The 27274-nt window shown below is 62.2% G+C and overlaps 1 protein-coding gene and 4 long non-coding RNA genes across 8 annotated transcripts in view; 4 read left to right on the top strand and 1 right to left on the bottom strand.

Moving 5' to 3' along the window:
- VARS1 (valyl-tRNA synthetase 1) overlaps positions 1-27252 on the top strand; it is a gene marked incomplete at both ends in the record, with an annotated part of 97394 nt that extends 70142 nt beyond the window's left edge. The window contains 9 exons of the mRNA XM_052670826.1: positions 158-228; positions 3449-3574; positions 6718-6822; positions 11314-11382; positions 12815-12893; positions 14965-15092; positions 20798-20953; positions 26871-26906; positions 27085-27252. Of these exons, the coding sequence (XP_052526786.1) occupies positions 158-228; positions 3449-3574; positions 6718-6822; positions 11314-11382; positions 12815-12893; positions 14965-15092; positions 20798-20953; positions 26871-26906; positions 27085-27252 (938 nt within the window). The remainder of the gene's footprint in view (positions 1-157; positions 229-3448; positions 3575-6717; positions 6823-11313; positions 11383-12814; positions 12894-14964; positions 15093-20797; positions 20954-26870; positions 26907-27084) is intronic.
- LOC128074751 (uncharacterized) lies at positions 251-2248 on the bottom strand. 3 transcript variants are annotated; one of them, XR_008203447.1, is made up of 4 exons: positions 2127-2248; positions 1316-1411; positions 809-857; positions 251-290 (listed from the first exon to the last, which is right to left on the bottom strand). It is a non-coding gene; the product is annotated as an uncharacterized LOC128074751 (long non-coding RNA). The 3 variants fall into 3 exon arrangements; XR_008203445.1 differs by lacking the exons at positions 251-290; positions 809-857 and adding an exon at positions 1120-1169; XR_008203446.1 differs by lacking the exons at positions 251-290; positions 809-857 and adding an exon at positions 1221-1314 and having other exon boundaries at positions 1363-1411.
- On the top strand, positions 11872-12804 carry LOC128074752 (uncharacterized). The gene is made up of 3 exons (XR_008203448.1): positions 11872-11893; positions 12166-12540; positions 12584-12804. It is a non-coding gene; the product is annotated as an uncharacterized LOC128074752 (long non-coding RNA).
- LOC128074750 (uncharacterized) lies at positions 13559-14710 on the top strand. Its single transcript, XR_008203444.1, has 3 exons — positions 13559-13598; positions 14269-14345; positions 14599-14710. It is a non-coding gene; the product is annotated as an uncharacterized LOC128074750 (long non-coding RNA).
- On the top strand, positions 24827-26511 carry LOC128074749 (uncharacterized). 2 transcript variants are annotated; one of them, XR_008203442.1, is made up of 4 exons: positions 24827-25015; positions 25811-25850; positions 26273-26363; positions 26404-26511. It is a non-coding gene; the product is annotated as an uncharacterized LOC128074749 (long non-coding RNA). The 2 variants fall into 2 exon arrangements; XR_008203443.1 differs by lacking the exon at positions 26404-26511 and having other exon boundaries at positions 26273-26379.
- Positions 27253-27274: the final 22 nt, after the last annotated feature.

The raw sequence follows: 27274 nt of genomic DNA, 5'->3' as shown, positions 1-27274 counted from the left end.
GGTCACTTATGGGGCACTGTGGGTCACTTATGGGGCGCTATGGGGTGCTGACGGGTCACTTGTGGGACACTTATGGGGCGCTATGGGGCGCTGTGGGTCACTTGTGGGGCACTTATGGGGCGCTGTGGGGCGCTGACGGGTGACTTGTGGGTCGCAGACGAGGACGTCCTGGACACGTGGTTCTCCTCTGGGCTTTTCCCATTCTCCATCTTCGGGTGGCCGGAGCAGGTGGGTCGGGGGGGGGGGGGGCTGCCCCACTGATCCCATTGATCCCATTGATCCCATTGATCCTGTGATCCCATTGATGATGCTGTGCCCCATTGATCCCATTGATCCCACTGATCCCATTGATCCCAATGATGACGCTGTGCCCCATTGATCCCACTGATCCCATTGATCCTGTTGATCCCATTGATCCCACTGATCCCATTGATCCCATTGATCCCATTGATGACGCTGTGCCCCATTGATCCCATTGATCCCATTGATCCTGTTGATCCCATTGATCCCGTTGATCCCATTGATCCCATTGATCCCATTGATCCCATTGATCCTGTGATCCCATTGATGATGCTGTGCCCCATTGATCCCATTGATCCCACTGATCCCATTGATCCCATTGATGACGCTGTGCCCCATTGATCCCATTGATGACGCTGTGCCCCATTGATCCCATTGATCCCGTTGATCCCATTGATCCCACTGATCCCATTGATCCCATTGATCCCATTGATGACGCTGTGCCCCATTGATCCCATTGATCCCATTGATCCCATTGATCCCATTGATCTTATTGATGACGCTGTACCCCATTGATCCCATTGATCCCATTGATCCCATTGATCCCATTGATCCCACTGATCCCATTGATCCCATTGATGACGCTGTACCCCACTGATCCCATTGATCCCATTGATCCCATTGATCCCATTGATCTTATTGATGACGCTGTACCCCATTGATCCCATTGATCCCATTGATCCCATTGATGACGCTGTACCCCATTGATCCCATTGATCCCATTGATGACGCTGTTCCCCATTGATCCCATTGATCCCACTGATCCCATTGATGACGCTGTACCCCATTGATCCCATTGATCCCATTGATGACGCTGTTCCCCATTGATCCCATTGATCCCATTGATCCCATTGATCCCACTGATTCCACTGATCCCATTGATCCCATTGATCCCATTGATCCCATTGATGACGCTGTTCCCCATTCATCCCATTGATCCCATTGATCCCATTGATCCCACTGATCCCATTGATCCCACTGATCCCATTGATCCCATTGATCCCATTGATGACACTGTACCCCATTGATCCCATTGATCCCATTGATGACGCTGTACCCCACTGATCCCATTGATCCCACTGATCCCATTGATCCCACTGATCCCATTGATCTTATTGATGATGCTGTACCCCATTGATCCCATTGATCCCATTGATCCCATTGATGACGCTGTGCCCCATTGATCCCATTGATCCTGTTGATCCCATTGATGATGCTGTGCCCCATTGATCCCATTGATCCATTGATCCCATTGATGCCACTGATCCCATTGGTCCCATTGATGACTCTGTGCCCCACTGATCCCATTGATCCCATTGATCCCACTGATCCCACTGATCCCATTGATCCCATTGATGACTCTGTGCCCCATTGATCCCATTGATCCCGTTGATCCTGTTGATCCCATTGATGACGCTGTGCCCCACTGATCCCATTGATCCCATTGATCCCATTGATCCTATTGATCCCATTGATGACGCTGTACCCCATTGATCCCATTGATCCCATTGATCCCATTGATCCCATTGATGACGCTGTACCCCATTGATCCCATTGATCCCATTGATCCCATTGATGACGCTGTGCCCCATTGATCCCATTGATCCCATTGATCCCATTGATGACGCTGTTCCCCATTGATCCCATTGATCCCATTGATCCCATTGATGACGCTGTGCCCCATTGATCCCATTGATCCCATTGATCCCATTGATGACGCTGTGCCCCATTGATCCCATTGATCCCATTGATCCCATTGATGACGCTGTTCCCCATTGATCCCATTGATCCCATTGATCCCATTGATCCCATTGATGACACTGTACCCCATTGATCCCATTGATCCTATTGATCCCACTGATCCCATTGATCCCATTGATCCCACTGATCCCAGTGATCCCATTGATCCCACTGATCCATTGATCCCATTGATCCCATTGATGACACTGTACCCCATTGATTTCATTGATCCCATTGATGACTCTGTTCCCCATTGATCCCATTGATCCCATTGATCCCATTGATTTCATTGATCCCATTGATGACGCTGTTCCCCATTGATCCCATTGATCCCATTGATCCCATTGATCCCATTGATGACGCTGTTCCCCGTTGATCCCACTGATCCCATTGATCCCATTGATCCCACTCATCCCATTGATGACGCTGTTCCCCATTGATCCCATTGATCCCATTGATCCCATTGGTGACGCTGTGCCCCACAGATGACATTGGGGTCAGAGGTGACATTTAAGGGGGGGGGGGGGGGGGAATTCAGGTGACCCCTGGGGGTGACCCTTGACCCCGACCCCCCCCCCTATCCTCCCCCCCCCCCCCCCCCCCCCCAAGAGCGAGGAGCTGTCGGTGTTCTCCTGGGGGGGGGGGGGGGGGTGGCAGATGACCTCAGATGACCTTGGGGTCAGAGCCGACACTTAAGGGGGGGGGGGGGGAGATGAAATGACCCCGGAGCGGGGGCAATGAGGTGACCTTTGACCCCGACCCCCCCTCCCCAATTCCCCCCCCCTCCCCCTCCCCAGAGCGAGGAGCTGCCTGTGTTCCACCGGGGTGGGGGGGGGAGGGGGTGGCAGATGACCTCAGATGACCTCAGATGACCTTGGCTTCAGAGCCGACACTTAAGAGGGGGGGGGGGGGGGGAGATGAAATGACCCCGGGGGGGGGGGGCAATGAGGTGACCTCTGACCCCGACCCCCCCCCCCCCAATTTGCCCCCCCCCCCCTCAGAGCAAGGAGCTGCCTGTGTTCCACTGGGGGGGGGGGGGGGGGGTGTTGCAGATGACCTCAGATGACCTCAGATGACCTCAGATGACCTCAGATGACCTTGGGGTCAGAGGCAACCTTTAAAGGGGGGGGGGAGATGAAATGACCCCGGAGGGGGGGCATTGAGGTGACCTTTGACCCCGACCCCCCCCCCCCCAATTTCCCCCCCCTCCCCAGAGCGAGGAGCTGCCTGTGTTCCACTGGGGGGGGGGTGGCAGATGACCTCAGATGACCTCAGATGACCTCAGATGACCTTGGCTTCAGAGCCGACACTTAAGGGGGGGGGGGGGAGATGAAATGACCCCGGGGGGGGGGCATTGAGGTGACCTTTGACCCCGACCCCCCCCCCCCAATTGTGTCCCCCCCCCCAGAGCGAGGAGCTGTCGGTGTTCTACCCTGGGACGCTGCTGGAGACGGGTCACGACATCCTGTTCTTCTGGGTGGCCCGCATGGTGATGCTGGCGCTGGCGCTGACCGGGAAGCTGCCATTCCGAGAGGTGGGGGGATTTGGGGGGGGGGCTTTATTTTGGGGGGGGGGGGGCTTTAGGGAGGGGGGATTGGAGGGGTGGTTTGGGGTGGGGGTCTTTGGGGGGGGGGGGCTTTGGGGAGGGGGGTTTGGGAGGTGGTTTGGGGTGGGGGTGATGCTGGCGCTGACCGGGAAGCTGCCATTCCGAGAGGTGGGGGGATTTGGGGGGGGGGCTTCTTTGGGGGGGGGGAGGGGGCTTTGGGGAGGGGGGATTGGAGGGGTGGTTTGGGGTGGGGGTCTTTGGGGGGGGGGGCTTTGGGGAGGGGGGATTGGAGGGGTGGTTTGGGGTGGGGGTCTTTGGGGGGGGGGTCTTTAGAGAGGGGGGGTTGGGGGGGTGGTTTGGGGTGGGGGTCTTTGGGGGGGGGGGGGCTTTGGGGAGGGGGAGGGTTGGGGGGTGGTTTGGGGCGCTGACCGGGAAGCTGCCATTCCGAGAGGTGGGGGGATTTGGGGGGGGGGCTTCTTTGGGGGGGGGGGGGGGAGCTTTTGGGGGGGGGGGGGGGCTTTTTAAGGTGGGGGAGGCCTTTTTGGGGGGGGGGGCTTTTGGGGAGGGGGGTCTTTGGGGGGGGATTTGGGGAGGCTGGGGAGGGGGGTTTAGGGAGGGGGGGGCTGGGGGGGGGTGTTGGGGGTTTGGGGGGGGGCTTTTTGGGGAGGGGGGTCTTTTGGGGAGGGGAGGGGGTCTTTGGGGAGGGGGGGTCTTTGGGGAGGCTGGGGGAGAAGGTGTTTAGGGAGGGGGGGTTGGGGGGTGTTGGGGGTTTGGGGGGAGGGGTTTTTCGGGGGGGGTCTTTGGGGGGAGGAGTTTTGGGGGGGAGTCTTTGGGGGGGGGCTTTTGGGGAGGGCTGGGGGCTTTGGGGAGGGGGGTCTTTGGGGAGGCTGGGGAGGGGGGGGTTTAGGAGGGGGGTGTTTGGGGTTTGGGGGGGTTTGGGGGGAGGGGTTTTGGGGGGGGCTTTTTGGGGAGGGGGGTCTTTGGGGGGAGGAGTTTTGGGGGGGGTCTTTGGGGAGGGGCTTTTGGGGAGGGGGGGTCTTTGGGGAGGTGGGGTTTGGGAGGTGGTTTGGGGTGGGGGTGATGCTGGCGCTGACCGGGAAGCTGCCATTCCGAGAGGTGGGGGGATTTGGGGGGGGGGGGCTTTATTTTGGGGGGGGGGGGGGGGGCTTTGGGAGGGGGGGGGAAAGCTTTGGGGTGGGGGGATTGGAGGGGTGGTTTGGGGTGGGGGTCTTTGGGGGGGGGGGGCTTTGGGGAGGGGGGATTGGAGGGGTGGTTTGGGGTGGGGGTCTTTGGGGGGGGGGGGTCTTTAGAGAGGGGGGGTTGGGGGGGTGGTTTGTGGGGGGGGCTTTTTGGAAAGGGGGGCTTTGGGGAGGGGGGGTTTGGGGGGAGGGGTTTTGGGGGGGGCTTTTTGGGGAGGGGGGTCTTTAGGGAGGGGGGGTTGGGGTGGTTGGGGAGGGGGGTTGGGGGGGGCTTTGGGGGGGCTTTTTGGGGAGGGGGGGCCTTTGGGGGGAGGGGTTTGGGGGGGGGTGGTTTGGGGGGTGGTTTTGGGGGGGGGCTGGGGATGGGGGTGTTTGGGGAGGGGGGGGCTTTGAGGGGGGTGGTTTGGGGGGGGGCTTTGAGGGGGGGGCTATTTGGGGAGGGGGGGGCTTTGGGGGGGGTCTTTGAGGGAGTTGGTTTGGGTGGGGGGCTTTATGGGGGGGTGGTTGGGGGGGGGGGGTTTTGGGGTGTAGCTTTGATGGGGGGGCTTTGATGGGGGTGGTTTGGGGGGGGGCTTTGGGGGGGCTATTTGGGGAGGGGGGGTCTTTAGGGAGGGGGGGTTGGGGGGGGGTGGTTTGGGGTGGGGGGCTTTGGGGGGGGGGGGCTTTGGGGAGGGGGGGTTTGGGAGGTGGTTTGGGGCGCTGACCGGGAAGCTGCCATTCCGAGAGGTGGGGGATTTGGGGGGGGGGCTTCTTTGGGGGGGGGGGGGAGCTTTTGGGGGGGGGGGGGCTTTTTAAGGTGGGGAGGCCTTTTTGGGGGGGGGGGCTTTGGGGAGGGGGGGTTTGGAGGTGGTTTGGGATGGGGGTGATGCTGGCGCTGACCGGGAAGCTGCCATTCCAAGAGGTGGGGGGATTTGGGGGGGGGGCTTCTTTGGGGGGGGGGGGAGCTTTTGGGGTGGGGGGGCTTTTTAAGGTGGGGGAGGCCTTTTTGGGGGGGGGGGCTTTTGGGGACGGGGGTCTTTGGGGGGGGATTTGGGGAGGCTGGGGAGGGGGGTTTAGGGAGGGGGGGCTGGGGGGGGGTGTTGGGGGTTTGGGGGGGGGCTTTTTGGGGAGGGGGGTCTTTTGGGGAGGGGAGGGGGTCTTTGGGGAGGGGGGTCTTTGGGGAGGCTGGGGAGGGGGGGTTTAGGGAGGGGGGGTTGGAGGGTGTTGGGGGTTTGGGGGGAGGGGTTTTTGGGGGGGGGTCTTTGGGGGGAGGAGTTTTGGGGGGAGTCTTTGGGGGGGGGCTTTTGGGGAGGGGTGGGGACTTTGGGGAGGGGGGTCTTTGGGGAGGCTGGGGAGGGGGGGTTTAGGGAGGGGGGGTTTGGGGGGGGTGTTTGGGGTTTGGGGGGTTTGGGGGGAGGGGTTTTGGGGGGGTCTTTGGGGAGGGGTCTTTGGGGGGAGGAGTTTTGGGGGGGGTCTTTGGGGAGGGGCTTTTGGGGAGGGGGGGTCTTTGGGGGGAGGAGTTTTGGGGGGGGCTTTTGGGGAGGGGAGGGGGTCTTTGGGGAGGGGGGTCTTTGAGGAGGCTGGGGAGGGGGTTTGGGTGGGGGGTTTTATGGGGGGGGTGGTTTGGGGGGGGGGGTTTGGGGTGTAGATTTGATGGGGGGGCTTTGATGGGGCTGGTTTGGCGGGGAGGTTTGGGGGGGGGGGCTTTGGGGTGGGGGTCTTTGTGGGGGGGGGGCTTTGGGGAGGGGGGTGGGGGGGGTGGTTTGGGGCGCTGACCAGGAAGCTGCCATTCCGAGAGGTGGGGGGATTTGGGGGGGGGGCTTCTTTGGGGGGGGGGCTTTTTTGGGGGGGGGGGGTGGGGGGGCTTTGGGGGGTCTCTGTGGGGATCTTTGGGGGGGGATCGGGGGATTTTGGGGGGGGTCCTGAGGTGACATGGTGCCCCCCCCCCCCCAGGTGTATCTGCACGCCATCGTGAGGGACGCCCATGGGAGGAAGATGAGCAAATCCTTGGGGAACGTCATCGACCCCCTGGATGTCATCGAGGGCATCAGTCTGCAGGTCTGGGGGGGGGGAATTGGGGGGGGGGACATGGGGGGCAAAGGGGGGGGATGGGGGGGGAATTGGGGGGCAAAGGGGGGGGGATGGGGGGGAAATGGGGGGCAAAGGGGGGGGATGGGGGGGGAATTGGGGGGCAAAGGGGGGGGGATGGGGGGAAATGGGGGGCAAAGGGGGGGGAAATGGGGGGCAAAGGGGGGGGATGGGGGGGAATTGGGGGGCAAAGGGGGGCGGATTGGGGGGCAAAAGGGGGGGAATTGGGGGGGGAAATGGGGGGCAAAGGGGGGGGGATTGGGGGGAATGGGGGGGGAATGGGGGCAAAGGGGGGGGCATGGGGGCTAAATGGGGGGGAAAATGGGGGCGGATTGGGGGGCAAAAGGGGGGGATGGGGGGGAATTGGGGGGGGAATGGGGGGCAGATTGGGGGGAAAAGGGGGGGGGGATGGGGGGGAATTGGGGGGGGATTGGGGGGCAAAGGGGGAGGATGGGGGGGGAATTGGGGGGGGAATGGGGGGCAGATTGGGGGCCAAAGGGGGGGAAATTGGGGAGGGGATGGGGGGGGATTGGGGGGGGAATGGGGGGCAAAGGGGGGCGGATTGGGGGGCAAAAGGGGGGGAATTGGGGGGGATGGGGGCAAAGGGGGGGACATGGGGGGGGAATTGGGGGGGAATGGGGGGCAAAGGGGAGGGGATGGGGGGAATTGGGGGGCAAAGGGGGGGGGATGGGGGGGAATTGAGGGGGGAATGGGGGGCAAAGGGGGGGGCATGGGGGGGATGGGGGGGGAATTGGGGGCGGATTGGGGGGCAAAAGAGGAGGGAAGGGGGGGAATTGGGGGGGGATTGGGGGGGCAAAGGGGGGGGATGGGGGGGGAATTGGGGGGGCAAAGGGGGGGCAGATTGGGGGGCAAAAGGGGGGGAAATTGGGGGGGAGGAATGAGGGGCAAAGGGGGGAATTGGGGGCAAAAGGCGGGGGGGTGGGGGGGGGGAATAGAGGGGAAATGGGGGGCTAAAGGGAGAGGGGGGAAGTGGGGGGGGAATTGGGGGGCAAAGGGTGGGGGATGGGGGGGAATTGGGGGGCAAAGGGGGGGCGGATTGGGGGGCAAAAGGGGGGGAATGGGGGGGAATTGGGGGGGGATTGGGGGCAAAGGGGGGGGATGGGGGGGGAATTGGGGGGCAAAGGGGGGCAGATTGGGGGGCAAAAGGGGGGGAAATTGGGGGGGGGGACATGGGGGGCAAAGGGGGGGGGATGGGGGGGGAATTGAGGGGGGAATTGGGGTGCAAAGGGGGGGGATGGGGGGGAATTGGGGGGCAAAGGGGAGCGGATTGGGGGGCAAAAGGGGGGGAAATTGGGGGGGGATTGGGGGGGGAATGGGGGGCAAAGGGGGGGGAATTGGGGGGGGAAATGGGGGGCAAAGGGGGGGGGATGGGGGGGGAATTGGGGGGGGAATGGGGGGCTAAAGGGAGAGGGGGGAAGTGGGGGGGGAATTGGGGGGCAAAGGGTGGGGGATGGGGGGGAATGGGGGGCAAAAGGGGGGGGGGATGGGGGGGGAATTGGGGGGCAAAGGGGGGGGATGGGGGGGAATTGGGGGGCAAAGGGGGGCGGATTGGGGGGCAAAAGGGGGGGAAATTGGGGGGGGGAATGGGGGGCAAAGGGGGGGGATGGGGGGGAATTGGGGGGCAAAAGGGGGGGGGATGGGGGGGGGAATGGGGGGCTAAAGGGAGAGGGGGGAAGTGGGGGGGGAATTGGGGGGCAAAGGGGGGCGGATTGGGGGGGGAATTGGGGGGAGATTGGGGGGCAAAGGGGGGGGATGGGGGAATTGGGGGGCAAAGGGGGGGAGGAGGGGAAATGGGGGGGAATTGGGGGGAGGAGGAGGGGAAATGGGGGGCAGGAGGAGGGAGGAATTGGGGGGCAAAGGGGGTGGAATTGGGGGGCAAAGGGGGGGGGAAGGGAGGAAGGGGGAGGGGGGGAAGTGGGGGGAAATGGGGGGCAAAGGGGGGAGTAAAAAGGGGGGGCAAAGGGGGGGAATTGGGGGGCAAAGGGGGGGGAATTGGGGGAAGGAGGAGGGGAAAAGGGGGGGAATTGGGGAGGAATTGGGGGGCAAAGGGGGGGGGGAGGAGGGGAAATGGGGGGCGGGAGGAGGGAGGAATTGGGGGGCAAAGGGGGTGGAATTGGGGGGCAAAGGGGGGGGAAGGGAGGAAGGGGGAGGGGGGGAAGTGGGGGGAAATGGGGGGCAAAGGGGGGGGGTAAAAAGGGGGGGCAAAGGGGGGGGAATTGGGGGGCAAAAGGGGGGGGAATTGGGGGGAGGAGGAGGGGAAATGGAGGGGAAAAGGGGGGGAATTGGGGGGCAAAGGGGGGGGAAGGGAGGAAGGGGGAGGGGGGGGAAAAGGGGGGAGATGGGGGGCAAAGGGGGGGGAATTGGGGGGCAAAGGGGGGGGAAGGGAGGAAGGGGGAGGGGGGGAAAAGGGGGGGGAATTGGGGGGCAAAAAGGGGGGGCAAAAAGGGGGGGGATGGGGAGGAGTTGGGGGGCAAAAGGGGGGAATTGGGGGGGATGGGGAGGAATTGGGGGCAAGGGGGGGGAATGGGGGGGCAAAAGGGGATGGGGGGGAATTGGGGGGCAAAGGGGGCGGATTGGGGGCAAAAAGGGGGGATGAGGGGGAATTTGGGGGCAAAGGGGGGGGGATGGGGGGGGAATTGGGGGGGGATTGGAGGGCAAAGGGGGGCGGATTGGGGGGCAAAGGGGGAGGGATGGGGAGGCAAAAAGGGGGGGATGGGGGGAATTGGGAGGAAAAGGGGGGGTGGAATTGGGGGGGAGGGGAAATGGGGGGGAATTGGGGGGCAAAGGAGGGGGATGGGGGGGCGAAAAGGAGGGGGATGGGGGAATTGGGGGCAAAGGGGGGGTGAAATTGGGGGGCAAAAGTGGGGAAATGGGGGGGCAAAGGGGGGGGGATTGGAGGGAAAAAAGGGGGGGAATTGGGGGCAAAGGTGGGGTGAAATTGGGGGGCAAAGGGGGGGGGATGGGGGGGCGAAGGGGGGGGGAGGAGGGGAAATGGGAAAAAGGGGGGCAATTGGGGGGCAAAGGGGGGGAGGAGGGGAAAGGGGGGGGAAGGGAGGAAGGGGGAGGGGGGAAATGGGGGGCAAAGGGGGGGGTAAAAAGGGGGGATGGGGGGAATTGGGGGGCAAAGGGGGGCGGATTGGGGGGCAAAAGGGGGGGCAATTGGGGGGCAAAGGTAGGGGAGGAGAGGAAATGGGGGGGAATTGGGGGGCAAAGGGGGGGGATGGGGGGCAAAGGGGGGGGAGGAGGGGGAAGGGAGGAAGGAGGAGGGGGGAAATGGGGGGGGAATTGGGGGGTAAAAAGGGGGGGGCAAAAAGGGGGGGGATGGGGGGGAGTTGGGGGGCAAAGGGGGGGGAAGGGAGGAAGGGGGAGGGGGGGAAGTGGGGGAGAATGGGGGGGAATTGGGGGAGAATGAGGGGGAATTGGGGGGCAAAGGGGGGGGATGGGGGGGAATTGGGGGGGGATTGGGGGGCAAAGGGGGGGGGAGGAGGGGAAATGGGGGGGGAATTGGGGGGCAAAGGGGGGGTAAAAAAGGGGGGGCAAAGGAGGGGAATTGGGGGGCAAAAGGGGGGGAAATTGGGGGGGGACATGGGGGGCAAAGGGGGGGAATTGGGGGGGGAATTGGTGGGAGAATGGGGGGCAAAGGGGGGGGGATTGGGGGGCAAAAGGGGGGGAATTGGGGGCGGATTGGGGGGCAAAAGGGGGGGGGAGGAGGGGAAATGGGGGGGGAATTGGGGGGCAAAGGGGGGGTAAAAAAGGGGGGGCAAAGGGGGGGAATTGGGGGCAAAGGGGGGGGGAGGAGGGGAAATGGGGGGGAATTGGGGGGCAAAGGGGAGGGAAATGGGGGGCAAAGGGGGGGGGAGGAGGGGAAAGGGGGGGAAGGGAGGAAGGGAGAGGGGGGGAAATGGGGGGGGGAATTGGGGGGCAAAAAGGGGGGGGCAAAAAGGGAGGGGATGGGGGGGAGTTGGGGGGCAAAGGGGGGGGAAGGGAGGAAGGGGGAGGGGGGGAAGTGGGGGAGAATGGGGGGGAATTGGGGGAGAATGAGGGGGAATTGGGGGGCAAAGGTGGGGCAGGGGAGGGCAAAACGGGGGGGGATGGGGAGGAATTGGGGGGCAAAGGGGGGGGAATGGGGGGGCAAAGGGGGGGGAATTGGGGGGCAAAGGGGGGGGGAGGAGGGGAAAGGGGGGGAAGGGAGGAAGGGGGAGGGGGGGAATTGGGGGGGGAATTGGGGGGCAAAAAGGGGGGGGATGGGGGGGGAATTGAGGGGGGAAGGGGGGGAGGAGGGGAGATGGGGGGTGAAATTGGGGGGGGAAGGGGGGGAGATGGGGGGTGAAATTGGGGGGGGAAGGGGGGGGGGGATCAGCCTGGAGGTGGGGGGGTAAAATGGGGGGGGGGCTGTTGGTTGTGGGGCGCTGTGACCCCCCCCCCCCCCCCCCCTTGCAGGGTCTCCATCAGCAGCTGCTCAACAGCAACCTGGACCCCGCTGAGCTGGAGCGAGCGAGGGAGGGGCAGGTGTGGGGCTGGGACCCACAAGTGGGGGGCGGGATCCCCATATGTGGGGTGGGATCCCTATGTGTGGGGCTGGGACCCACAAGTGTGGGGTGGGATCCCTATATGTGGGGCTGGGACCCACAAGTGGGGGGCGGGATCCCTATATGTGGGGCTGGGACCCACAAGTGTGGGGTGGGATCCCTATATGTGGGGCTGGCACCCACAAGTGTGGGGTGGAGTCCCCATATGTGGGGTGGGATCCCCATATGTGGGGTGGGATCCCTATATGTGGGGCTGGGACCCACAAGTGTGTGGTGGGATCCCTATATGTGGGGTGGGATCCCTATGTGTGGGGTGGGATCCCTATATGTGGGGCTGGGACCCACAAGTGGGGGGCGGGATCCCTATATGTGGGGCTGGGACCCACAAGTGTGGGGCGGGATCTGTTATATGTGGGGTGGGATTCCCTATGTGTGGCGTGGGATCCCTATATGTGGGGCTGGGACACTCTATATAGGGCTGGGACCCACAAGTGTGGGGTGGGATCCCTATATGTGGGGCTGGGACCCACAAGTGTGTGATGGGATCCCCATATGTGGGGTGGGATCCCTATATGTGGGGCTGGGACCCACAAGTGTGTGATGGGATCTGTTATATGTGGGGTGGGATCCCTATATGTGGGGCTGGGACCCACAAGTGTGGGGCTGGGACCCCCATATGTGGGGCTGAGCCCCCCAAGTATGAAGCTGAGCCCCCCAAGTGTGGGGCTGAGACCCCCATATGTGGGGCTGGGGACCCCCCAAGTGTGGGGCTGGGACCCACAAGTGTGGGTCTGAGCCCCCCAAGTGTGGGGCTGAGACCCCTAAGTGTGGGGCTGGGACCCCCAAGTGTGGGGCTGAGACCCTCATATGTGGGGCTGAGACCCCCAAGTGTGCGGCTGGGACCCACAAGTGTGGGTCTGAGCCCCCCAAGTATGAAGCTGAGCCCCCCAAGTGTGGGGCTGAGATCCCCAAGTGTGGGGCTGAGACCCCTAAGTGTGGGGCTGGGAACCCCATGTGTGGGGCTGAGACCCCCAAGTGTGGGGTCGGATCCCTATATGTGGCACTGGGACCCACAAGTGTGAGGCTGGGACCCCCATATGTGGGGCTGGGACCCACAAGTGTGGGTCTGAGCCCCCAAGTATGAAGCTGAGACCCCCAAGTGTGGGGCTGAGTCCGCCAAGTGTGGGGCTGGGACCCCCAAGTGTGGGGCTGGGACTTCTAAGTGTGGGTCTGAGCCCCCCAAGTATAAAGCTGAGCCCCCCAAGTGTGGGGCCAAGACCACCATATGTGGGACTGGAAACCCTATGTGTGGGGCTGGGACCCCCATATGTGGGGCTGAGACCCCCAAGTGTGGGGCTGGGACCCCCAAGTGTGGGGCTGACCCCCAACCCCCCCCCCTTTCTGCCCCACAGAAACGCGATTTCCCCAATGGGATTCCGGAGTGCGGCACCGACGCGCTGCGCTTCGCTCTGTGCGCCTACACGGCTCAGGGTGAGGCCCCACCGCTGCCCCATAGCTGCCCCATAAGTGCCCCACGGCTGCCCCATAAGTGCCCCATAGCTGCCCCACTGCTGCCCCATAACTGCCCCATAAGTGCCCCATAGCTGCCCCATAAGTGCCCATAGCTGACCCTTAAGTGCCCCATAGCTGACCCTTAAGTGCCCCACGGCTGCCCCATGAGTGCCCCATAGCTGCCCCATAAGTGCCCCATGGCTGCCCCATAACTGCCCCATAGCTGCCCCATAACTGCCCCATGGCTGCTTCATAAGTGCCCCATAGTTGCCCCATGGCTGCCCCATAGCTGCCCCATAGCTGCCCCATAAGTGCCCCACTGCTGCCCCATGGCTGCCCCATAAGTGCCCCATAGCTGCCCCTTAAGTGCCCCATGGCTGCCCCATAAGTGCCCCATGGCTGCTTCATAAGTGCCCCATTGCTGCTTCATGGCTGCCCCACTAGTGCCCCATGGCTGCTTCATAAGTGCCCCATGGCTGCCCCATAAGTGCCTCATGGCTGCCCCATAAGTGCCTCATGGCTGCTTCATAAGTGCCCCATGGCTGCCCCATGGCTGCCCCATAGCTGCCCCATAAGTGCTCCATGGCTGCCCCATAAGTGCCCATGGCTGCCCCATAACTGCCCCATGGCTGCTTCATAAGTGCCCCATAGCTGCCCCATAAGTGCCCCATGGCTGCCCCATAAGTGCCTCATGGCTGCTTCATAAGTGCCCCATGGCTGCCCATGGCTGCCCCATAGCTGCCCCATAAGTGCCGCATGGCTGCTTCATAAGTGCCCCACAGCTGCCCCATAAGTGCCCCACAGCTGCCCCATAAGTGCCCCATGGCTGCCCCATAAGTACCCCATAACTGCCCCATGGCTGCCCCATAAGTGCCCCATTGGCTGCTTCATAAGTGCCCCATGGCTGCCCCATAAGTGCCTCATGGCTGCCCCATAAGTGCCTCATGGCTGCTTCATAAGTGCCCCATGGCTGCCCCATGGCTGCCCCATAGCTGCCCCATAAGTGCTCCATGGCTGCCCCATAAGTGCCCATGGCTGCCCCATAACTGCCCCATGGCTGCTTCATAAGTGCCCCATAGCTGCCCCATAAGTGCCCCATGGCTGCCCCATAAGTGCCTCATGGCTGCTTCATAAGTGCCCCATGGCTGCCCCATGGCTGCCCCATAGCTGCCCCATAAGTGCCGCATGGCTGCTTCATAAGTGCCCCACAGCTGCCCCATAAGTGCCCCACAGCTGCCCCATAAGTGCCCCATGGCTGCCCCATAAGTACCCCATAACTGCCCCATGGCTGCCCCATAAGTGCCCCATGGCTGCTTCATAAGTGCCCCATGGCTGCCCCATGGCTGCTCCATAGCTGCCCCATAAGTGCCCCATGGCTGCCCCATAACTGCCCCATAGCTGCCCCATAACTGCCCCATGGCTGCTTCATAAGTGCCCCATAACTGCCCCATAAGTGCCCCATGGCTGCTTCATAAGTGCCCCATAGCTGCCCCATAAGTGCCCCATAGCTGCCCCATAAGTGCCCCATAACTGCCCCATAAGTGCCCCATGGCTGCTTCATAAGTGCCCCATAGCAGCCCCACTGCTGCCCCATAACTGCCCCATAAGTGCCCCATGGCTGCCCCATAACTGCCCCATGGCTGCCCCATAAGTGCCCCATAGCAGCCCCATAAGTGCCCCATAGCTGCCCCATAAGTGCCCCATAGCTGCCCCATAACTGCCCCATAGCTGCCCCATAAGTGCCTCATGGCTGCTTCATAAGTGCCCCATAGCTGCCCCATAAGTGCCCCCATGGCTGCCCCATAAGTGCCCCATAGCTGACCCTTAAGTGCCCCACGGCTGCCCCATGGTTGCCCCATAGCTGACCCATAAGTGCCCCACAGCTGCCCCATATCAGCCCCAAATCCACCCCAAACCCCTCATTTCTGCCCCATATCTGCCCCACATCACCCCATAGTGCCCCACATCTGCCCCATATCTGCCCCATATCCGCCCACATCGCCCCACATCCACCCCCAACCCCCCCTCACCCCCCCATCTCCCCCCGCAGGCCGTGACATCAACCTGGACGTGGGGCGCGTTTTGGGCTACCGCCATTTCTGCAACAAAGTGTGGAACGGCGCCAGGTTCACCTTGAGGGCGCTGGGACCCCAATACCGACCCCCCCCCGCCATGGAGGTGTGGGGCCATCTGTGGGGCTGGGGGGCATCTGTGGGGCTGGGGGGCATCTGTGGGGCTGGGGGCATCTGTGGGGCTGGGAGCATCTGTGGGGCTGGGGGGGCATCTGTGGGGCTGGGGCATCTGTGGGGCTGGGGGGGCATCTGTGGGGCTGGGGGGGATCGATGGGGCTGAGGGTGTTGTATGGGGCTGGGGGGATCTATGGGTCTGGGGGGCATCTGTGGGGCTGGGGGGATCTATGGGGCTGGGGGGCATCTGTGGGGCTGGGGGGATCTGTGGGGCTGGGGGGATCTATGGGGCTGGGGGTGATCTGTGGGGCTGGGGGCATCTGTGGGGCTGGGGGCATCTGTGGGGCTGGGGGGGATCGATGGGGCTGAGGGTGTTGTATGGGGCTGGGGGGATCTATGGGTCTGGGGGGCATCTGTGGGGCTGGGGGGATCTGTGGGGCTGGGGGGATCTATGGGGCTTGGGGTGATCTGTGGGGCTGGGGGCATCTATGGGGCTGGGGGTGATCTGTGGGGCTGGGGGGATCTGTGGGGCTGGGGGCATCTATGGGGCTGGGGGATCTATGGGGCTGGGGGTGATCTGTGGGGCTGGGGGCATCTATGGGGCTGGGGGTGATCTATGGGGCTGGGGGGCATCTGTGGGGCTGGGGGGGATCGATGGGGCTGAGGGTGTTGTATGGGGCTGGGGGGGGATCTATGGGGCTGGTGGGATCTATGGGGCTGGGAGTGATCTATGGGGCTGGGGGGATCTATGGGGCTGGGGGGCATCTGTGGGGCTGGGGCGATCTATGGGGCTGGGGGGATCTATGGGGCCGGGGGGCATCTATGGGGCTGGGGGCATCTATGGGGCTGGGGTGTTCTGTGGGGCTGGGGGTGATCTATGAGGCTGGGTGGCATCTATGGGGCTGGGGGTGATCTATGGGGCTGAGGGATCTATGGGGCTGGGGGGCATCTATGGGGCTGAGGGATCTATGGGGCTGGGGGCATCTATGGGGCTGGAGGCATCTATGGGGCTGGGGCGATCTATGGGGCTAGAGGGATCTATGGGGCTCGGGGTGTTCTATGGGGCCGGGGGGCATCTATGGGGCTGGGGGCATCTATGGGGCTGGGGTGTTCTGTGGGGCTGGGGGTGATCTATGAGGCTGGGTGGCATCTATGGGGCTGGGGGTGATCTATGGGGCTGAGGGATCTATGGGGCTGGGGGGCATCTATGGGGCTGGGGGGCATCTATGGGGCTGGGGTGATCTATGGGGCTGGGGGGCATCTATGGGGCTGGGGGTGATCTATGGGGCTAGAGGGATCTATGGGGCTGGGGGTGTTCTCTGGGGCTGGGGTGATATGTGGGGCTGGGGAGTTCTATGGGGCTGGGGGTGATCTGTGGGGCTGGGGGGCATCTATGGGGCTGGGGGGCATCTATGGGGCTGGGACGATCTATGGGGCTGGGGGTGTTCTATGGGGCTGGGGGGGATCTATGGGGCTGGGGTGATCTATGGGCTGGAGGGCTTCTATGGGGCTGGGGGGCATCTATGGGGCTGGGACGATCTATGGGGCTGGGGTGATCTATGGGGCTGGAGGGCTTCTATGGGGCTGGGGGGATCTATGGGGCTGGGCTGTTCTATGGGGACGGGCTTTTCTATAGGGCCGGGGGGTTCCTATGGGGTCAGGCTGTTTTATAGGGCCAGGGTTTTCCTATGGGGCCGGGGGTTTTTCCTATGGGGCCGATCCTTCCCTATGGGGCCGCTCCTTCCCTATGGGGCCGATCCTTTCCTATGGGGCCGATCCTTTCCTATGGGGCCGATCCTTTCCTATGGGGCCGATCCTTCCCTATGGGGCCGCTCCTTCCCTATGGGGCCGATCCTTTCCTATGGGGCCGATCCTTCCCTATGGGGCCGCTCCTTTCCTATGGGGCTGCTCCTTCCCTATGGGGCCGATCCTTTCCTATGGGGCCGATCCTTCCCTATGGGGCCGATCCTTCCCTATGGGGCCGCTCCTTTCCTATGGGGCCGCTCCTTCCCTATGGGGCCGCTCCTTCCCTATGGGGCCGATCCTTCCTATGGGGCTGCTCCTTCCCTATGGGGCCGATCCTTCCCTATGGGGCCCATCCTTCCCTATGGGGCCGATCCTTCCCTATGGGGCCGATCCTTTCCTATGGGGCCGGGGGTTTTCCTATGGGGCCGCTCCTTCCCTATGGGGCCGATCCTTTCCTATGGGGCCGCTCCTTTCCTATGGGGCCGATCCTTCCCTATGGGGCCGCTCCTTCCCTATGGGGCCCATCCTTCCCTATGGGGCCGATCCTTCCCTATGGGGCCGCTCCTTCCCTATGGGGCCGATCCTTTCCCTATGGGGCCCATCCTTCCCTATGGGGCCGCTCCTTCCCTATAGGGCCGATCCTTTCCCTATGGGGCCGATCCTTTCCTATGGGTCCGATCCTTCCCTATGGGGCCGATCCTTCCCTATGGGGCCGATCCTTCCCTATGGGGCCGATCCTTCCCTATGGGGCCGATCCTTTCCTATGGGGCTGCTCCTTCCCTATGGGGCCGATCCTTTCCTATGGGGCCGCTCCTTCCCTATGGGGCCGCTCCTTCCCTATGGGGCCGATCCTTTCCTATGGGGCCGCTCATTCCCTATGGGGCCGGGGGTTTTCCTATGGGGCCGCTCCTTCCCTATGGGGCCGCTCCTTTCCTATGGGGCCCATCCTTCCCTATGGGGCCGCTCCTTCCCTATGGGCCGATCCTTCCCTATGGGGCCGATCCTTTCCTATGGGGCCGGGGGTTTTCCTATGGGGCCGATCCTTTCCTATGGGGCCGCTCCTTCCCTATGGTGCCGCTCCTTTCCTATGGGGCCGCTCCTTTCCTATAGGGCCGCTCCTTTCCTATGGGGCCGCTCCTTCCCTATGGTGCCGCTCCTTCCCTATGGGGCCGATCCTTCCCTATGGGGCCGCTCCTTTCCTATGGGGCCGATCCTTTCCCTATGGGGCCGATCCTTCCCTATGGGGCCGCTCCTTCCCTATGGGGCCGATCCTTTCCTATGGGGCCGCTCCTTCCCTATGGGGCCGATTCTTTCCTATGGGGCCGCTCCTTCCCTATGGGGCCGCTCCTTCCCTATGGGGCCGGGGGTTTTCCTATGGGGCCGATCCTTCCCTATGGGGCCCATCCTTTCCTATGGGGCCCATCCTTCCCTATGGGGCCGCTCCTTCCCTATGGGGCCGCTCCTTCCCTATGGGGCCGCTCCTTCCCTATGGGGCCGATCCTTCCCTATGGGGCCCATCCTTTCCTATGGGGCCCATCCTTCCCTATGGGGCCGCTCCTTCCCTATGGGGCCGCTCCTTCCCTATGGGGCCCATCCTTCCCTATGGGGCCGATCCTTCCCTATGGGGCCGATCCTTTCCTATGGGGCCGCTCCTTCCCTATGGGGCCGATCCTTCCCTATGGGGCCGCTCCTTTCCTATGGGGCCGCTCCCTTCCTATGGGGCCCATCCTTCCCTATGGGCCGATCCGTCTCTATGGGGCCGCTCCTTCCCTATGGGGCCGATCCTTCCCTATGGGGCCGCTCCTTCCCTATGGGGCCGATCCTTCCCTATGGGGCCGCTCCTTCCCTATGGGGCCGATCCTTCCCTATGGGGCCGCTCCTTCCCTATGGGGCCGATCCTTCCCTATGGGGCCGATCCGTCTCTATGGTGCCGCTCCTTCCCTATGGGGCCGGTCCGTTCCTATTGGCCCGATCCGTCTCTATGGGGCCGCTCCTTCCCTATGGGGCCGATCCTTTCCCTATGGGGCCCATCCTTCCCTATGGGGCCGATCCTTTCCTATGGGGCCGCTCCTTCCCTATGGGGCCGATCCTTTCCCTATGGGGCCGCTCCTTCCCTATGGGGCCGCTCCTTCCCTATGGGGCCGATCCTTTCCTATGGGGCCGCTCCTTCCCTATGGGGCCGCTCCTTTCCTATGGGGCCGATCCGTCTCTATGGTGCCGATCCGTTTCTATGGGGCCGTTCCTTCCCTATGGGGCCGGGGGTTTTCCTATGGAGCCGATCCTTCCCTATGGGGCCGATCCTTTCCCTATGGGGCCGCTCCTTCCCTATGGGGCCGATCCTTTCCCTATGGGGCCGATCCTTTCCTATGGGGCCGATCCGTCTCTATGGGGCCGATCCTTCCCTATGGGGCCGATCCTTCCCTATGGGGCCGCTCCTTCCCTATGGGGCCGATCCTTTCCTATGGGGCCGATCCGTTCCTATGGGGCCGCTCCTTCCCTATGGGGCCGATCCTTCCCTATGGGGCCGATCCTTTCCTATGGGGCCGGGGGTTTTCCTATGGGGCCGCTCCTTCCCTATGGGGCCGATCCGTTTCTATGGAGCCGATCCTTCCCTATGGGGCCGCTCCTTCCCTATGGGGCCGATCCTTCCCTATGGGGCCGATCCTTCCCTATGGGGCCGATCCTTTCCCTATGGGGCCGATCCTTTCCTATGGGGCCGATCCTTCCCTATGGGGCCGCTCCTTCCCTATGGGGCCGATCCTTTCCTATGGGGCCGATCCTTCCCTATGGGGCCGCTCCTTCCCTATGGGGCCGATCCTTCCCTATGGGGCCGATCCTTTCCTATGGGGCCGCTCCTTCCCTATGGGGCCGATCCTTTCCCTATGGGGCCGCTCCTTCCCTATGGGGCCGTTCCTTCCCTATGGGGCCGTTCCTTCCCTATGGGGCCGATCCTATCCTATGGGGCCGATCCTTCCCTATGGGGCCCATCCTTTCCTATGGGGCCGCTCCTTCCCTATGGGGCCGATCCTTCCCTATGGGGCCGATCCTTTCCCTATGGGGCCGATCCTTCCCTATGGGGCCGCTCCTTCCCTATGGGGCCGGGGGTTTTCCTATGGGGCCGATCCTTTCCTATGGGGCCGATCCTTTCCTATGGGGCCGCTCCTTCCCTATGGGGCCGATCCGTCTCTATGGGGCCGATCCTTCCCTATGGGGCCGATCCTTCCCTATGGGGCCGATCCGTTCCTATGGGGCCGATCCTTCCCTATGGGGCCGATCCGTTCCTATGGGGCCGATCCTTCCCTATGGGGCCGATCCTTCCCTATGGGGCCGATCCTTCCCTATGGGGCCGATCCTTTCCTATGGGGCCGCTCCTTCCCTATGGGGCCGATCCGTTCCTATGGGGCCGATCCTTCCCTATGGGGCCGATCCTTCCCTATGGGGCCGCTCATTCCCTATGGGGCCGGGGGTTTTCCTATGGGGCCGATCCTTCCCTATGGGGCCGATCCGTTTCTATGGGGCCGATCCTTCCCTATGGGGCCGGAGGTTTTCCTATGGGGCCGATCCGTCTCTATGGTGCCGATCCGTTTCTATGGGGCCGTTCCTTCCCTATGGGGCCGGGGGTTTTCCTATGGAGCCGATCCTTCCCTATGGGGCCGATCCTTTCCTATGGGGCCGATCCTTCCCTATGGGGCCGCTCCTTCCCTATGGGGCCGATCCGTCTCTATGGTGCCGCTCCTTCCCTATGGGGCCGCTCCTTCCCTTTGGGGCCGCTCCTTCCCTATGGGGCCGCTCCTTCCCTATGGGGCCGCTCCTTCCCTATGGGGCCGATCCGTCTCTATGGTGCCGCTCCTTCCCTATGGGGCCGCTCTTTCCCTATGGGGCTCCGTCTCTATGGTGCCGCCCCTCCCGGCCCGGTGCCGCTGCAGCCCCGCCTCCCTCCTCCCCCCGCAGCTCCGCGGGCGGCCCGGGGTCGCCGAGCGCTGGATCCGCAGCCGCCTGAGCCGCGCCGTGGCCGCGTGCGGAGCCGCTTTGGGCCGCTTCGATTTCCCGGCAGCCACTTCGGCCGTGCACGGCTTCTGGCTTTACGACCTGTGCGACGTCTACCTGGTACGCGGGGTCACGTGGGGTCACGCGGGGGGGGTCACGTGGGGTCACGTGGGGTCACTTGGGGTGGTTTGGTTATGGGGTCATATGGGGTTATGGGGTGGTTATGGGGTCATATGGGGTTATGGGGTCGTTATGGGGTCATATGGGGTTATGGGGTGGTTATGGGGTCATATGGGGTTATGGGGTCGTTATGGGGTCATATGGGGTCATATGGGGTTATGGGGTGGTTATGGGGTCATATGGGGCTGTATGGGGTTATGGGGTGGTTGTGGGGTCATATGGGGTTATGGGGTGGTTATGGGGTTATGGGGTGGTTGTGGGGTCATATGGGGTTATGGGGTGGTTATGGGGTTATGGGGTGGTTGTGGGGTCATATGGGGTTATGGGGGGGTTGTGGGGTCCATATGGGGTTTGGTTATGGGGTCATATGGGGTTATGGGGTGGTTATGGGGTCATATGGGGCTGTATGGGGTTATGGGGTCATATGGGGTCATATGGGGCTGTATGGGGTTATGGGGTGGTTGTGGGGTCATATGGGGTTATGGGGTGGTTGTGGGGTCATATGGGGTTATGGGGTGGTTATGGGGTTATGGGGTGGTTATGGGGTTATGGGGTGGTTATGGGGTGGTTATGGGGTGGTTATGGGGGGGTTGTGGGGTCTGTGGGGTGGTTTTGGGGTCATTATGGGGTGGTTATGGGGTGATGTGGGGTGGTTATGGGGTGGTTATGGAGTCATATGGGGCTGTATGGGGTTATGGGGTGGTTATGGGGTGATTATGGGGTCTGTGGGGTCGTTATGGGGTCTGTGGGGTGGTTATGGGATCATATGGGGTCATATGGGGTTAAGGGGTCATATGGGGTTATGGGGTCGTTATGGGGTGGTTATGGGGTCATATGGGGCTCTATGGGGTTATGGGGTCATATGGGGTTATGGGGTCGTTATGGGGTGGTTATGGGGTCATATGGGGCTGTATGGGGTTATGGGGTGGTTATGGGGTGATTATGGGGTCTGTGGGGTCGTTATGGGGTCTGTGGGGTGGTTATGGGGTCATATGGGGTCATATGGGGTTAAGGGTCATATGGGGTTATGGGGTCGTTATGGGGTGGTTGTGGGGTTATGGGGTGGTTATGGGGTGATATGGGGTGGTTATGGGATCATATGGGGCTGTATGGGGTTATGAGGTGGTTATGGGGTCATGTGGGGTCATATGGGGTCATATAAGGCTCTATGGGGTTATGGGGTGGCTATGGGGTCATATGGGGGGGTTATGGGGTGGTTATAGGGTTATGGGGTGGTTAGGGGGTGATGTGGGGTGGTTATGGGGTGGTTATGGGGTCATATGGGGCTCTGTGGGGTTATGGGGTGGTTATGGGGTTATGGGGTGGTTATGGGGTGGTTATGGGGTGGTTATGGGGTGATTATGGGGTCTGTGGGGTCGTTATGGGGTCTGTGGGGTGGTTATGGGGTCATATGGGGTCATATGGGGTTAAGGGGTCATATGGGGTTATGGGGTCGTTATGGGGTGGTTATGGGGTCATATGGGGCTCTATGGGGTTATGGGGTCATATGGGGTTATGGGGTGGTTATGGGGTGGTTATGGGGTCATATGGGGTCATATGGGGTTAAGGGGTCATATGGGGTTATGGGGTCGTTATGGGGTGGTTATGGGGTCATATGGGGCTCTATGGGGTTATGGGGTCATATGGGGTTATGGGGTCGTTATGGGGTGGTTATGGGGTCATATGGGGCTCTATGGGGTTATGGGGTGGTTGTGGGGTCATATGGGGTGGTTATGGGGTTATGGGGTGGTTATGGGATCATATGGGGCTGTATGGGGTTATGAGGTGGTTATGGGGTCATGTGGGGTCATATGGGATCATATAAGGCTCTATGGGGTTATGGGGTGGTTATAGGGTGGTTATGGGGTTATGGGGTGGTTATGGGGTGCACGGCTTCTGGCTTTACGACCTGTGCGACGTCTACCTGGTACGCGGGGTCACGTGGGGTCACGCGGGGTCACGTGCGGGGGTCACGTGGGGTCACGCGGGGTCACGGGGGGTGGTTTGGTTATGGGGTCATATGGGGTTATGGGGCGGTTATGGGGTGGTTATGGGGTGGTTATGGAGTCTGTGGGGTTATGGGGTCATATGGGGCTCTATGGGGCGGTTATGGGGTTATGGGGTGGTTGTGGGGTTATGGGGTGGTTATGGGGTGCTATGGGGTGATGTGGGGTGATATGGGGTGGTTATGGGGTGATGTGGGGTCATATGGGGCTGTATGGGGTTATGGGGTGGTTATGGGGTCATATGGGGTTATGGGGTGCTTATGGGGTGCTTATGGGGTGATGTGGGGTCATATGGGGCTGTATGGGGTTATGGGGTGGTTGTGGGGTTATGGGGTGGTTATGGGGTGGTTATGGGGTCATATGGGGCTCTATGGGGTTATGGGGTGGTTATGGGGTGGTTATGGGGTGATATGGGGTGGTTATGGGGTCATATGGGGTGGTTATGGGGTCATATGGGGTCATATGGGGTCATATGGGGCTGTATGGGGTTATGGGGTGGTTATGGGGTCTGTGGGGTGGTTATGGGGTCTGTGGGGTCGTTATGGGGTCTGTGGGGTGGTTATAGGGTCATATGGGGTCATATGGGGCTCTATGGGGTTATGGGGTGGTTATGGGGTGCTGTGGGTCCCTATGGGGTCCCTGTGGGGTCCCTGTGGGTCCCTGTGGGTCCCTATGGGGTCTCTGTGTGTCCCTATGGGTCCCTATGGGGTGCTGTGGGTCCCTATAGGTCCCTATGGGATCCCTATGCGTCCCTATGGGTCCCTATGGGGTGCTGTGGGTCTCTATAGGGCTCTATGGGTCCCTATGGGTCCCTATGGGTCCCTATGGGTCTCTGTGGGTTTACGGCTCACTGTGGGATACTGTGGGTCTCTATGGGTCCCTATGGGTCCCTATGGGGTGCTGTGGGTCCCTATAGGGCTCTATGGGTCCCTATGGGTCCCTGTGGGATCCCTATGGGTCCCTGTGGGGTCCCTATGGGTCCCAATGGGTCTCTATGGGTCTCTATGGGATTACGGTCCTCTGTGGGATACTGAGGGTCCCTATGGGGTGCTGTGGGTCCCTATGGGTCCCTGTGGTTCCCTGTGGTTCCCTATGGGTTCCTATGCGTCTCTATGGGTCTCTATGGGTCTCTGTGGGTCATTATGGGGTGCTGTGGTTCCCTGTGGTTCCCTATGGGTCCATATGGGGTGCTGTGGGTCCCTATAGGGCTCTATGGGTCCCTATGGGTCCCTGTGGGATCCCTATGGGTTCCTTTGGGTCCCTATGGGTCTCTATAGGTCTCTATGGGGTTACGGCTCACTATGGGATACTGGGGCCCTATGGGTCCCTATGGGTCCCTATGGGTCCCAATGGGTCTCTATGGGTCTCTATGGGTCTCTATGGGATTACGGTCCTCTGTGGGATACTGAGGGTCCCTATGGGGTGCTGTGGTTCCCTATGGGTCCCTATGGGCCCCTATGGGTCCCTATGGGTCTCTATGGGTCTCTATGGGGTTATGGCTCACTGTGGGATACTGTGGGTCCCTATGGGGTGCTGTGGGTCCCTATGGGTCCCTATGGGTCCCTATGGGTCTCTATGGGTCTCTATTAGTCTGTATGGGTCTCTGTGGGGTTATGGCTCACTGTGGGGCCCTGTGGGGTGCTCTGGGTCCCTATGGGTCCCTATGGGGTGCTGTGGGTCCCTATGGGTCCCTATGGGGTGCTGTGGGTCCCTATGGGGCTCTATGGGATCCCTATGGGTCCCTGTGGGTCCCTATAGGTCCCTATGGGTCCCTATGGGGTCTGTGTGGGTTTACAGCTCACTGTCGGATACTGTGCGTCTCTATGGGTCCCTATGGGTCCCTATGGGGCGCTGTGGGTCCCTATGGGTCCCTATGGGTCCCTGTGGGATCCCTATGGGTCCCTATGGGTCTCTATGGGTCCCTATGGGTCTCTATGGTTCTCTATGGGGTTATGGCTCACTGTGGGATACTGTGGGTCCCTATGGGGTGCTGTGGGTCCCTATGGGTTCCTATGGGTCTCTATGGGTCTCTATTAGTCTGTATGGGTCTCTATGGGGTTATGGCTCACTGTGGGGCTCTATGGGGTGCTGTGGGTCCCTATGGGTCCCTATGGGTCCCTATGGGGTGCTGTGGGTCTCTATAGGGCTCTATGGATCCCTATGGGTCCCTATGGGTCTCTGTGGGTTTACGGCTCACTGTGGGATACTGTGGGTCTCTATGGGTCCCTATGGGTCCCTGTGGGATCCCTATGGGTCCCTGTGGGGTCCCTATGGGTCCCTCTGGGTCTCCATGGGTCTCTATTAGTCTGTATGGGTCTCTATGGGGTTATGGCTCACTGTGGGGCCCTATGGGGTGCTGTGGGTCCCTATGGGTCCCTATGGGTCCCTACGGGGTGCTGTGGGTCTCTATAGGACTCTATGGGTCCCTCTGGGTCCCTATGGGTCCCTATGGGTCCCTATGGGTCCCTATGGGTCTCTATTGGTCTCTATGGGGTTGTGGCTCACTATGGGATATTGTGGGTCCCTATGGGGTGCTGTGGGTCCCTATGGGTCCCTAATGGGTCTCTATGGGTCTCTATTAGTCTGTATGGGTCTCTATGGGTTTACGGCTCACTGTGGGATACTGTGGGTCTCTATGGGTCCCTATGGGGTGCTGTGGGTCCCTATAGGGCTCTATGGGTCCCTACGGGTCCCTGTGGGATCCCTATGGTCCCTATGGGTCCCTGTGTTATCCCTGTGAGTCCCTATGGGTTCCTATAGGTCCCTATGGGTCCCTGCGGGATCCCTATAGGTTCCTATGGGTCTCTATGGGTCCCTATGGGGTGCTGTGGGTCTCTATAGGGCTCTATGGGTCCCTATGGGTCCCTGTGTTACCCCTGTGAGTGCCTATGGGTCCCTATAGGTCCCTATGGGTCCCTATGGGTCCCTATGGGTCTCTGTGGGTTTATGGCTCACTGTGGGATACTGTGGGTCTCTATGGGTCCCTATGGGTCCCTATGGGGTGCTGTGGGTCCCTATAGGGCTCTATGGGTCCCTATGGGTCCCTGTGGGATCCCTATGGTCCCTATGGGTCCCTGTGTTATCCCTGTGAGTCCCTATGGGTTCCTATAGGTCCCTATGGGTCCCTATGGGTCCCTGTGGGATCCCTATAGGTTCCTATGGGTCCCTATGGGTCCCTATGGGGTGCTGTGGGTCTCTATAGGGCTCTATGGGTCCCTATGGGTCCCTGTGTTACCCCTGTGAGTCCCTATAGGTCCCTATGGGCCCCTATGGGTCCCTATGGGGTGCTGTGGGTCCCTATAGGGCCCTATGGGTCCCTATGGGTCCCTGTGGGATCCCTATGGGTCCCTATGGGTCCCTATAGGTTTCTATAGGTCCCTATAGGCCCCTATGGGTCCCTATGGGGTGCTGTGGGTCCCTATAGGGCCCTATGGGTCCCTATGGGTCCCTGTGGGATCCCTATGGGTCCCTATGGGTCTCTATGGGTCTCTATGGGGTTGTGGCTCACTGTGGGATGTGGGATACTGTGGGTCCCTATGGGTCCCTGTGGGATCCCTATGGGTCTCTATGGGTCCCTATGGGTCCCTATGGGTCCGTATAGATCCCTGTGGGTCCCTGTGGGATCCCTATGGGTCCCTATGGGTCCCTATGGGTCCCTATAGATCCCTATAGGTCCCTATGGGTCCCTATGGGTCCCTATGGGTCCCTATGGGGTGCTGTGGGTCCCTATAGGGCTCTATGGGTCCCTTTGGGTCCCTATGGGTCCCTATGGGTCCCTATGGGTCCCTATAACCTCACCCCACTCTTCTCTCCCCCCCCCCCCCCCCCCACCCCCCCAATCTGCCCCATAGGAATGCGTGAAGCCCATCCTGGCCCGCGTCAGCAAGGCTGGGGGGGGAGGCGCAGACCCCCCCCCCTTCCCCCACCCCCCAAAACCCCGCCGCCCCCCGCAGCCCCACGGATGAACCGGCGGGGGGGGAACCTGCGGAGGAAGAGGAAGAGGAAGAGGAAGGGGAAGAGGAAGAGGAAGAGGAAGAGGAGGAAGAAGGGGGGGGGGACGCGGAGGGGCGAGCGGCGGCGGTGCGGGATGCGCTGCACTGCTGTATGGAGGGGGGGCTGCGGCTCCTGGCCCCCTTCATGCCCTTCGTCAGCGAGGAGCTGTGGCAGCGGCTGCCCCACGCCCCCCCCGCGCCCCCCAGCCTCTGCGTGTGCCCCTATCCGCAGCCTGAGACGGTGAGTTGGGGGGGGGGGGGGA

The sequence above is a fragment of the Tympanuchus pallidicinctus genome, unplaced genomic scaffold (assembly GCF_026119805.1).
Source record: "Tympanuchus pallidicinctus isolate F22 unplaced genomic scaffold, pur_lepc_1.0 scaffold99, whole genome shotgun sequence".
In the NCBI taxonomy this organism is placed as follows: Eukaryota; Metazoa; Chordata; class Aves; order Galliformes; family Phasianidae; genus Tympanuchus; species Tympanuchus pallidicinctus.
This window is presented reverse-complemented; position numbering and strand designations above follow the sequence as displayed.